General features: G+C 45.4%; 1 protein-coding gene across 3 annotated transcripts in view; it reads right to left on the bottom strand.

The window, feature by feature from the left end:
* Positions 1 to 12,030, bottom strand: part of cyth1a (cytohesin 1a) — a 38,988-nt gene that overhangs the window by 23,106 nt on the left and 3,852 nt on the right. The window contains exon 1 of one of the 3 annotated variants that reach the window (XM_035614639.2): positions 10,091 to 10,416. The exons of 1 other annotated variant lie outside the window; for it this stretch is intronic. In XM_035614639.2, the coding sequence (XP_035470532.1) occupies positions 10,091 to 10,172 (82 nt within the window). In that variant the 5' untranslated portion in view covers positions 10,173 to 10,416. Of the gene's footprint in view, positions 1 to 3,595; positions 3,836 to 10,090; positions 10,417 to 12,030 lie in introns of those variants that run through there. One more of the 3 variants, XM_035614636.2, reaches the window with a different exon arrangement.

Below are 12,030 nucleotides of genomic sequence, written 5' to 3'. Positions count from 1 at the left end.
TAGGCCAGTGTGGAGGGTTCTCATTGTTTTTCCTCAAAGGCGGAAGTGCTATTTCTACCAACAATGCAGGCTTTTGTCCTCTGATGCCATTGGCCTTGATTATTATCGGGGCTGTCCTACTGTCAACATCCTCTCTCGCCAGTAACCCCCCCCCCCCCCCCCCCACACACACACACACACACACACACACACACACACACACACACACACACACACACACACACACACACACACACACACACACACACACACACACACACACACACACACACACACACACACACACACACACACACGACATTTTAAAAATCTTTTTTCTACTCAGCCCGTCTTTGTCTTCACCTCCTCTGTAGCAAGGCAGTATAGAAATTTTAGCCCACGCACAAACTGTGGAGTGTCACTTCCTGCCAAAGCGCACTGTCGAACGCGCGGCTTCCTGTTTATGAACTATTCGATCGGAGGAGTGAAAGCTGTGGCTTACACCCACCCGTCCTGTGGGAAAGGCTATACTTAAAAACCGTCAACAAGTCTAACACAACATGATCCGACTCGAGCACACAAACCAGGAGTTACAAAATGGCTCCAACAGAGCAGCTGAAAAATGTCTGCTAATAATCCATGTCGGAAGCAAAGCGTACAATGCGAATGCAAGGATGCTTTTCAGTTTCACATCTCTTTCCTGCAGAACAAACAACTCGTGCAAAAGAAATCATGCTGATCGGACTTCTGAGTGTGCACTGCCGGAGCAAAACCAAACTCCCAGCAGCTGCCATTTTGAATTTCTGGGCCTTATCAACACGACTCATCACAGAGTATGAGGAAAATGACTCTAGGCGTGTCTATACCTGCTGCGGACAAACCTGAAAGACACTTGATTCAGCGCTGGGAAAGGAGAGGGGAAAGTGAACTGCAGGCTGAAATGTGCAAGACAGACAAAAAACACAGTGTGCCACACTTATCTTTGAGCAGAAATACGTCTTCCATGCATAACATATTCATAACTGTAGACTGTGTCCGAGCTCTGTTTTCTTGACAGGCAGCACAGAGAGAGAGGCAGCAGGGAGATTAGACGAGGGCTGCAACTAACATTTGTGTTCTTTGTTAACATTTAATCTGTCAAGAATTGCTTTAATTGATCAAATGACTTAAAAATATAAAATGTAAGATAGGTTCCTGGCTCCGAAACTGTACTATATTTAACTGACAATCATGTAACTGCGATAAAAAAGGCAAACTCTCATATTTGAAATTTGATATTTTTCAACATGCAGATAACTTGAAATTTTACTTGAGTACGATTGTTACTTCATCAAAATGATTGAAAATGTATTTATTTATTTATTTTCTCAAGTATGGACTTGGAAAGTTTGTTGCCAAGATACATTATAATAAAACATTTAAAAATTGCTATAATTCCATATATAATTTGATAGTTTGTTGCAAAGATCTTGAAACATTCAACTAGTTAATGTGGTTATCTAAAAAACTGCTCAGTTTTAAAATGTTTTATAAACTAAACACACTGATATTTGTTGATATCACCTGGAGTCATTTATTTAGCTGGTAATGAAACTTTTGACAATGGCAACCTTTGATGGGCGGTTAATATTGTTTGGATTCTTGTAGTTCATGTTATAAAAAAGTGATTAAAAGAATAATAAGTCTCTGAGCCACCAAACTTACAACGCCCCGATGCACTGACCAGTAAACACTTTGCACTGTAGAGGGAACTATATTAGAAAAATGAACACGGGCCTGAGTGGAAAGCAGAGGGCTGCAATAGATACAGAGAGAAGAAGGCTAAAATATGATTATGGGCAGAGGATGACGATTATCAAACCACCGGGGAATTAGTGCCAGGCAGGGCACATTGTTCTGGAGGGCCCATTAGAGCTCTCAGCGCCACTCATTAGGGAGCCATTAGTGACAACTACTTTAACTTCCCAGACCACCCACCTCTAAATGGCAGAGACGAATGGACTTGAGGAGAATCGACTGTTCCCCTCTCTCGCTCTCTCATCTCTCTTGCCTGTACAAACACAATGCAGCCGTGTGCCGGGCCGGGCCGGGCTCAGCCGCGGGGAGGCCCGAGACTGTGTTAAGTTCTCCCCGCTTCCATCAGCAGAACAAAGGAGCGGCAGCATAATAACAGGATCGGTCAGTCAGACGTCCGCTGTTCTCTAAAAGGATTAATCGTGACGCATGTCGAGGGTGCTGCTGATTAATGCTGCGAGGCGAAGATGAACGTGGTCATGCTCGGAAAAACAAAGGGCTGCCTGTGTGACTTCAAAAGGCATTTTTAAACTCGTACAACAATACACTATGTATGAAGAGAATTACAATTATCTTTTCAGACATATTGCAGCAGCCGGAATGGGCCTCGAATGGGAACGATATAGTGATTGTAATGGGGAGCATCTAACGCAGCGGAACACAATAATAAAGAAAAACTGAAATGTGACATGCAGAAAACAAAGTGTTGCCTCCACGCTGACACCGGAGGAGCTCACTGCCTCCCCTCACACCTGTTGCTGCTGGAAGCTCTGCTGCCTCCAATGACAAATGACACAGGGGATGTTCCCTCTGAGGCAAAAAGCCGTTAAACTGTCACAGGCCACCGCATGAAAGGCTAAGCTATGAATATGATGTTGGAGAAATGACACCTAAGGCACAATAAAAAAAAATATCTGCAAATATACTAAACTGTGACGATGTGTTATCGGTTGGCCAATATGAGCCCTTCACAGACATATCGGTATCCGCGTGATTGTTGGCCGGTGTGAAAGCTTTTATTTTACAGAGTAAACAATGTGGAAAGGATGTGGATTTATGTTTACATTTGATGTTTTTGTTTTTTTAAGCTAATTTTCTTAGTTCAACTTCTATATATTTGGTTGCATTTGTTGTTCTTTATATTTACAGTTATTTATAGTAATGTTTTTTGTGGTTAAAGTGTAAAATACCAAACCACAATGACATGTCTTTGTCATCAGAGTTTTATAACATCATCTTAGGAGTCATTGCCAATTTTATTTACTTTTTTAAATATCGGCTGAAATATCTGAATCGGAAATTGTTTTCCTCCCAATATCGGTATCGGCCCTGAAAAATAAATATCAGTCACAACACAGGGTCAATTTTACATTCCTTTATACTCATTGGTGATTTACATTGGATCAATTTGGACTCTCTCGTTGTGGATTGACAGCGGATCTGATCATATATTTTTCACGTTGTGAAGTCATTGGAAGAGCAGACTTTTTGAAAAAAAAAAACCACACACGTTTTGATCGAAACACGCACGAAGCTGCTTCTGTGAAGGAAATCAGCGGCGGCTCAAATGGCCGAGAGGGTAATCACTGTCCACAAGGCCAGAAACAGACGAGCCAGATTTCACTTGCACACATTTGCCTCCCGAGATTTAATTTTCTTTTCCTTTTTTTCTAATCGCCAAAAAAATAACAACTAGAGGTTTGAGTCTATCGGAATAAAAGTCTCATAAACGTGTTTTTCAACCCCACACAGTCACGTGAACACAGTAAACCATATTCAGAAGAAGTTTTGTTTTTTTTGTTTTTTTTAAAGTCGCACTCACCTATCCCGTCTTCCGACTTTAGCACCATGCTGCCTGTCTGCGCCCGGCGCGTCCCGCAGTCCGCGGGCTCCCAACAGCGTCGAAACTTCGCCAAACACGACCGCGGCTGCGAATGTGAACAAGTGTACCAACTCTTTTGGTTAGTTTTTAACGTCGGAATTTAACAATTACTCCGGGCGAGAGCTTCTCTTCGGCGAGCGGACGAGTCGACAGCGCGAAGGAGTGGTCTGAAGAGGCGGAGGAGGGATTTCACCGAGCGACCGCTCCTGCGCGAGGTCATCTGTCAAGACACGAGAAATATACACGGCCAGCTTCCGGTTACGACTTTCACAATAAAACACCCACGACCCAATGTGCCGCATAGGTTTCATGCCTCTGGGGGTTTTCACCTGACTGCAGTGAGGATGACGTGCTCTCATCAAGTTTGTTTGAATTCATATTTTTCATATTGACATTTATTAATCCATTTAGTTTGTTTTAGTTTTCTTGGCTGGGGCCACAAGGTAGACAGTCACCCTATTAGTTTGCATTAAGATGCTTTACAAAGCACAAACACACCTCCAAAAAAGTAGCCTACATCAGGAGGACCACAACTTTACTCTTCATTGTAAATTATGTCCAATAATGAACAAAATGCTTGAGTGGCCCCTGATTCCTGTTCGGTTGCATTACATTTCGCCTAATATCAGCCGCTTCCTCAGCAAACTGGAAATAAAAGCAAACAACTAAACACAGGCTGTTGGTTTCTACTACAAATATGGTTTATTTAATGTTTAACATATCGTAATGAATAATAGTAAACATTAAAATTTATTTTGAAGGAAGGCCGGTTCAATATCCGGTCAGAGTCTCCTGTCGCTGCTCATTTGACGCTCCTCAAACTGAAGGTGCGGAAAATGGGCCAGATGACGCGTCTGTCGCCTACGTCGACACCCTGTTGCCTATCTCTCCCTCTCTCTCTCACACACACACGCACACACACACACACACACACACACTGTTGTTGAGACAGGGCTTAGTGGGGGCAGGGAAGAGTGTGAGTGACAAACACAGATTCAGCAGTAGTTCTTTGCGCATATCTTGCGCATGTCATTGCTGCGTCTGATTCACCACATCCACCGAAAGCAGGTGTGTGTGTGTGTGTCTGTCTGTCTGTCTATCTGTCTGTCTGTCTGTCTGTCTGTCTGTGTGTGTGTGTGTGTGTGTGTGTGTGTGTGTGTGTGTGTGTGTGTCAGTGTGTGTGTGTGTGTGGTTGGGAAAAATGCCTAATACTTTCAAACACCTGTTGAATACCCAAACTTTAAAAAAGTCCACTGCGTTCACGCTGACATTTTCTGGAAGTTTTACTGGGGGGGCTCAACTTTCTAGTTCCAACAGCATCTTCCCAGGAACAAAAGTCTCATCTTCTTTTCTGATTTACCTTTTTTCACAGTTTATGCTGCCTATGATCAAAGGTGCATCTGGTAGGGACCGTGTATCTGTTGCTGCCAGGAGAAATGTTCTCAGCTGCATGTTTTAATGAAAGACTGAAGAGCTACTCATCTTTCCATCTCCTTGTTAACAGAGAATAAAATCAGCCTGCTGTTTGTATAATACCTGCACGACTGTGCTGCTGTCAGACGAGGTCGAGCCTGTGCCTGCCTGTTGATGAATACAGGATGGCAAAGAGGAATGCTGTGCTCACAGCCAATGAAAGAGGCCAGACAGAGGTTCAAATGCTTCTCTTTACAGTCGATGCAGTAGGAGTTTACATGTGTTGAGTATCTATCAAGAGCAAATACTGGGATTCACCCCTTGTTTGAAGACCATGTTGGCCCAGAGAGTAAAATCACTTCTCTGAGAAGTCCTTTAGTCTGAGCTATACTTCAATGAATGAAAGGCTCAGTTGTGAGGCCAAAACTCAACAACTGACAATGTAGCCCTTTGTGAAGTGGAGCCGGTAAACACAAAGTTTCGATTCATTGTCGTGAGTTCATCCATTCCCCCGAGCGGTGCTGTAAATCCGTGCTAAAGAGCTGAGAACAAGTGAAGCCAGAGAGCGGTTCGGACCCTTAAACGATCATCGGAGATCATGTGTTGATATCAACGCACGGAAGCGATTGTTTGCAACTGCTGTTTCCACACAAAGACACATGTGACAAATGCGATGTTGATGTAGTGTTTATGCACACAAATCGAATCAACTGTATTATAGAGTGTAAAGAGGTTTTGGTTCATGCTTGTTAAAATATGCAGCCGACAACTGGTGTCAGTGAGCTGAAGAAATTCTTTGAAAGGGCAAAGATTTCCTCTGCTCTACTCGTGTGCTTCAGTTTGAAAATAACAGGAACAACAGACAATTTAAAGTAATACAATACAACAACGCCTTGTCTGTGCCATTGTTCCCTGCAGTGTTCCTTTAGGATTCCAGCCCGGCGCTACACTGGCCGACTGTCCAGGGTGAACCCGGCCTCTCGCCCGACGTCAGCTGGGATTGACTCCAGCCCCCCTGCGACCCTACGAGGACGAGCAGTATAGATAATGGATGGATGGATTGTTCCTTGAGGGCATATGGAATTAGCTCCATCTGCAATGAAGGAATGGTCATTTGGTTAAAACCCTCAAGACAGACCTTCTTTTGACCACTTTCCAGCAGCAATGGGAACCAATCTTTAAGCAGGTTGCATTTATAATGCAGGCCTCTAATGCGTCGTCTCCAAACCAAGTGGCAACCCGCCGCGACGTCACCGATTGGTTTGTGAGCTGCCATTTTTGAAGCCTACATGTTAAGAATTTTGGCCAGTGCCATCTTTGTTTTTTGAAACCAGAAGTGACCATTTTTGGAGGGGTGAGCCTGACTCAGAGTTGGTCCACCTATCAATCATGCTAGATCCACGCTCCAATGCATACCGTTCATAATCGTCTATTTAACTCTCAACGGGACCATACTTTACAAAATGAACATCATCACGCTGTATTGAAGAAGCCTAGAAACTACACACTGACACCATAAACTCCTCAGGAAAATGTTTACTGTCGTGATGAATCAAGTGAGGAGTACATTCACTTTTATATAAACTGATTTTTTTTTGCAATCAGAGGTGTTTTATTGACTTACTGTAAGTCGCTTTGGACAAAAGCGTCTGCTAAATGAATGTAATGTGTTGCCCTCTAGAGGTCATTCGAGAGGATTTATGCACCTCCACATTGGCTCCACTTTCCGGACTGTGACTATACGTCCATTTTTTATATACAGACTATGCCCTAAACTCAAGATGAGATAACCCTCATTATATCAATCGATTATGTATCAGATTTAAGAAAACACCCTCCAGACAGAGAGGGTCAGCAAACAAGTAAACTGATAATGAGCTGTGAAATCCGTGCAATGGCCCTTTAAAGTGACGCCTGCCCCCGAGGGGACTCCTCGCCCGGGGCGATGTGGTGGTCAGCAGCTCTCACAGCCGGGTCCTTCCCGAGACAACAGGCCTCTGTCCTTATCCATCCTGACAACACTGCAGAGACCGATCCCGAGGTTACAGCAGGTGAAGTATGTGTTTGAAGGTCTGAGTTCGTCTGCTGTGGGAGAAAAATTATCTGTAACCAGAGAGGAGATGCACAGAGTGACCCCTGCTGACCATTTGCAATGACTACAGTTGAATCCGCAGACGCAGCATGTAGGGGAGTTTTTAAATTAGTAAAACCGAGTTGATGAATGTAATCAGGACACACACGTCACTGGAACATGAATGATCCTAATGGTCAGACACCTGTTACACAATAACCTATTTATACGCCTCACATTTGGAAACATTTAGTGGTTCTCTGGTCTCTTTCACATACTAAACAGCATTCAGCCGACCGTAAGCCCAAAGAGGCTTATTGAGAAACAGGAGATTACTATACGGGCACGGTGGACATTCTTTGGCTTGATGTTTTTTTTACTCCACCCCCAGCTTATTGTAATTACACAAGCCAATTCTGAAACCGCTGGTTTTCCTGTTACAGGTGCAGTCAGAGGTAAACGAGACCTTTGGACTGAGCCATCCTATAATTTCCTGAGGGAGAGGGAGTGAACAGACATGAGTCATATAATAGTAGGAGAATATATCTAGCTTTTCTTGTTTGTGTGTGTGTGTGTGTGTGTGTGTGTGTGTGTGTCCGTGTGTGTATGGGGAAGAAAACACTATATCCCCGACCAATTACTTTGCAATTACAAACGTGCTTTAAATTGCCGCGTTAAAGTGTAGCACACCCTTCACGTATCCTGAACAGTGCATTTCCTTCATATCAGCCTGCAGCAGAGCTCACTTCTGCCTCGGCACATACACATGCAGAAAAAGCCGCTGTCAGAAGCTGTGACTTTGCGGATCAGTTTTAGGAAGAGGGTGCAAAATGCAGCGAGCGCCCGGCGAAGTAGGACAGCTGAGATCCCCGACGAGTCACTCATCCTCAGGCCAGACTCACAGCATTTCTTCCACACGCTTTTAGTCGCTGTACTCGACGCGGCCACTCCAACGAGCACTGCCGCTGCCCGGGGAGACTTCAGGCTGACGAAGCGATTGTTCATCAGTAATCAATAATGCATGAGTCTGACTATTAAGCCTAAGTCTTGAGGAATGGCAAAATAATAAAACCCCCGCTGCTCATAGATGGGGGTGTGTCTGCAGGCAGATCTGTAGGACACAATGTCGACAGAAGGATATGCAGAATAATAACAGGACTTGCAGTACAACATGTCAGAGATACTGTATCGCCCAACAAACGCGACCAAACGCATTCTGTACCAGTTCACCAGAAGCTGTGCCTGTTCATCTCATGCCATTTTTATCAAGCTAAAACGAAAAACAGCAATCAACCCTCACTGCACCATACTCTCCTTTACAACAAGCTGATCTGGCAGATATTCTCGAACACGCTGCTGCTGCTGCTGCTGCTGCTGCTGAGGGACTTGTTTGTGTTCAGTGTGTGTCCTCAGCTCTTCCTGGAGCCCACATGACTAATTTCCCTGTCTAGGAGCCCAGGGAAAAATCTCGGGCACACCTGGCCGCCTGCGCAGACCAGCGCCCGCCACTGGGGACACAATGTTCGATCCACAGCTAGATTCTTAAAGTCGGGACGTACACAGACAAAACGCTGCTTGATACATTTTAGATGCAGGCGAGAGCAAAAGCTGACGCACTGAGAAAACATGATAAACATAATAAACTTTATTCTAACAGCTCATGTCCAACACAACTATTATCATTATTATTATTATTATTATTATATTATTGCAGAAGTGATGTAACAGTGCTGCTGATACAATGCGATGGTGATGGAAGCCCATTAGATGAGTCACACGTCAATGAATCACTTGTATGAATCACGTTTTAAAACAGAAACACCACGGCCCCGGTCTCTTCCCACCACTGGGGCGCGGGAATGTAATGGCTGCCATCACAACAGGAATGCTATCACAGTTGATGGCAGAATATTCCACTGACTACATCTCATGGAATCATTTTTCTTCATCTTCACCCAATGTTGTCAGTCTATTTCTTTTTTGTTTGTTTGTTTGGGACAGATCACTTCCTGTCTTGAATAGTCCCGTCTTCGCACACACACACGTCCCTGGTGCTGATTCAGGTGTTTGGAAACCACTGAGACAGCAACGCTTCCCCTTGCTACACACTCAGTCAGCTGATTCACCACAACCCAGTGATGGGCCGCTTCAGTCATGTCAACACGTCAGACCGGCACACTACCCCACAGTCCAGGGTGACGCCGTTGCAACACCTGACGACCAACACAAAACAATGAACTACACGCACACAGACACACACACACACACACACACACGGTCGTCATACAGTTATTACAACAGAATGGAAGAACAAATCTGGACACATGGGGACAGATGGCGAGTGTAAACTTAGCCACTCCTGCCCGCGCCTCCCGTCTGTATGCAAACTGGGAGGCACTGCAATCCTTTCATCCAGGTTCGGGAGGTGACCGCCGGTGAGCACCACATCACCGTCCCAGTTATCGAAGGACACTATAACAACTATGGCGACTGCGGGAGGAGGAGGCCATGTTCTCTTGAACGGGACAGGAGCAGAAGAAGCAGGAGGTTCGGGTTTGGAAATAAAGTATGTGGTGACAGTTCAAATTAGTTTGGCTGCGTGAGACCGGCTGTAGATTAGATGTGCTCAGTTGAGTAATAACATTAGCCCGCCCCTCTCTCACTGTGTGTGCACGGGGCAGAGGTTTAAGTTGAGCCAAATGAGACGGAGAGAGCCTCCCTAAGCCGCAAAAGAAGCTCCCGCTATTTCCGTCCTGCTGTTTGTTTTCATCTCTGGCGGAGCCATGCGTTGCCGGTGTGGTCACACGAGCACAGACTAATGGTAATGACGGGTTTTTAAAAATGATCAGAGTGTTCAGCGTTGCGGGATGACGGTAAAGCCGCCAACCAAACCAACAGAAAAAAAACACTATCTTCCTGTGACGGGACATGCACCACAACTCTGACTTTACCTGGAGCTTGCTGGGGCGACTTCACAGCTGGACACAGGAATGTCTGAAGGCTGGACACACAAAGTTCACTCACTGTCCCCATGGCTCCAGAGTGTGACGTGTGCCCTGCGTGCCAAAGTGGCCAAGTGACTCCCGCCTGCCGAGTCAGACCCCAGGTGGAGGAAGGGGGAAGTTGCGAGGGGCCCCCCGACTCCGACTGTGGCTCTGGGCTCCCAGCTGTTCTATCCACGGAGAAGACTCCCAAGTGTAGGATCCTGCTCTGTGTCAACTCTGCTCCACCTAATCTCCCCGTCGGATGAATTCTCCTCTCCGAGAGCACGACCGGCGAACTCACCTACTTTCTCTTCCCCCTTGACTCTGCAACTCTGCCGAAATCACTTCTGCTTTCCCCCTGTTCCCCTTTTGTGCCAGTGTCTCAGCCTCCTTCTATCCTCCTGTTTGCTCTCTCTCTCTCTCTCTCTCTCTCTCTCTCTCTCTCTCTCTTTCTCTCCCACTTGCACTCCCTTGCTACTTTTGCATACTAATCCTAGCAGATATGCTTGAGACCTAACACACTGCACATACAAATACAAAAAGCCAGTGGGTGACTGGAATCACATATTTAAGGACGAAGCCTCTGTTTTCTATGACTTTTGCTGCACGTGCCTGACCACATTTTAGAAACCGATATCACAGGGAAATTCAATAAAAGAAATAAACGGAAACATTTAGGGAGAGATTGAAAGTTTACTGTCCATGGAAATCACAATGAACGGACAATGTCCCTCTTTCTGTTTTGTGTGGTGCAGTTGTTTTTTGTTCCATCTCTACCCTCTGTTGCTTTTAGCTTCTAGTCACTCAGCATTTTTTGGGCTTCACAGCATCGTACATAAAATCAAGATTTCATTGTTGCTTGGCAACGGGGTAGAAGAAATGATTTGCTCCCGGGCAAAACACTGTGAGCCATTTGTTTTGATTCGATTATTTTCACACCATTTGAGAGTTAATCCCCGCGCCGGAGTCACACGTTGGGGTCTTGGAGCCACGTAACACACATGGACCTCTTCTTCACACACACACACACACACACACACACACACACACACACACACACACACACACACACACACACACACACACACACACACACACACACACACACACACACACACAAAATGGCCTTGTTCTGCCACAGATGTGGTCATGATCAGCCACAATTGATCACTTCCTCTTGTGAAGCACAGACGTAACGTTTACCTCCACTCTTGAACCAAAGGCCACTCCGCCTGCCACTCTGAATCAGCCCGCCTGTCAATCACACAAAGTGCCTGTCGCTCCTTAACAGCCTCTCTCATTCGGTGCCGGTCATTAATAAACTATTTGACACTGCCCTCTCTGTCAATCATCTGGCAGCAGGCCAGCAACCGGCAAGGTGGCAAGTGCTGGATGAATGCGATGAGGTAGATCTGGCACTCTCGCTGCGCTTGTAGGGTTTTTGCGACGTCGTTTCTGATGTTAGCCATCATCACCGGAGGGCCGCGGTGCCTGCGGAGTGACCCCTGCGTGAACTGCAGTCCATGGCTACTTTAAAACGCTGCAGCTGCACATCACCCAGAGGAGCAGCCCTGTCATGGGAGGAGCAGTGGCAGAGGACACTGTGAAGTCAGCAACAATGTTCTTATACTCTTTTTTTAGTACACGCATATTCCTGCCCCGCTGCTAAACTAGATTGTTAGACATATAGATAGACAGATGGATGGATGGATAGATAGATAGTTATAGATAGATAGTCCACGCCTGAGTCTGCACAGCAAACTGTAAGTGTCCTGATGAAAGCAATAACGTCAAGTTAGCCGTAGTCATAACTGTAAAAGTAAATTCATTAGGCTTAATATTGCCTTGTATGGACTTCTTGGTTCTTTAAACTCAAGTGTAAAATTAACTATTAGAGACTAACAGCA

Source organism: Scophthalmus maximus, chromosome 17 (assembly GCF_022379125.1).
Source record: "Scophthalmus maximus strain ysfricsl-2021 chromosome 17, ASM2237912v1, whole genome shotgun sequence".
Classification (NCBI taxonomy): Eukaryota; Metazoa; Chordata; class Actinopteri; order Pleuronectiformes; family Scophthalmidae; genus Scophthalmus; species Scophthalmus maximus.
This window is presented reverse-complemented; position numbering and strand designations above follow the sequence as displayed.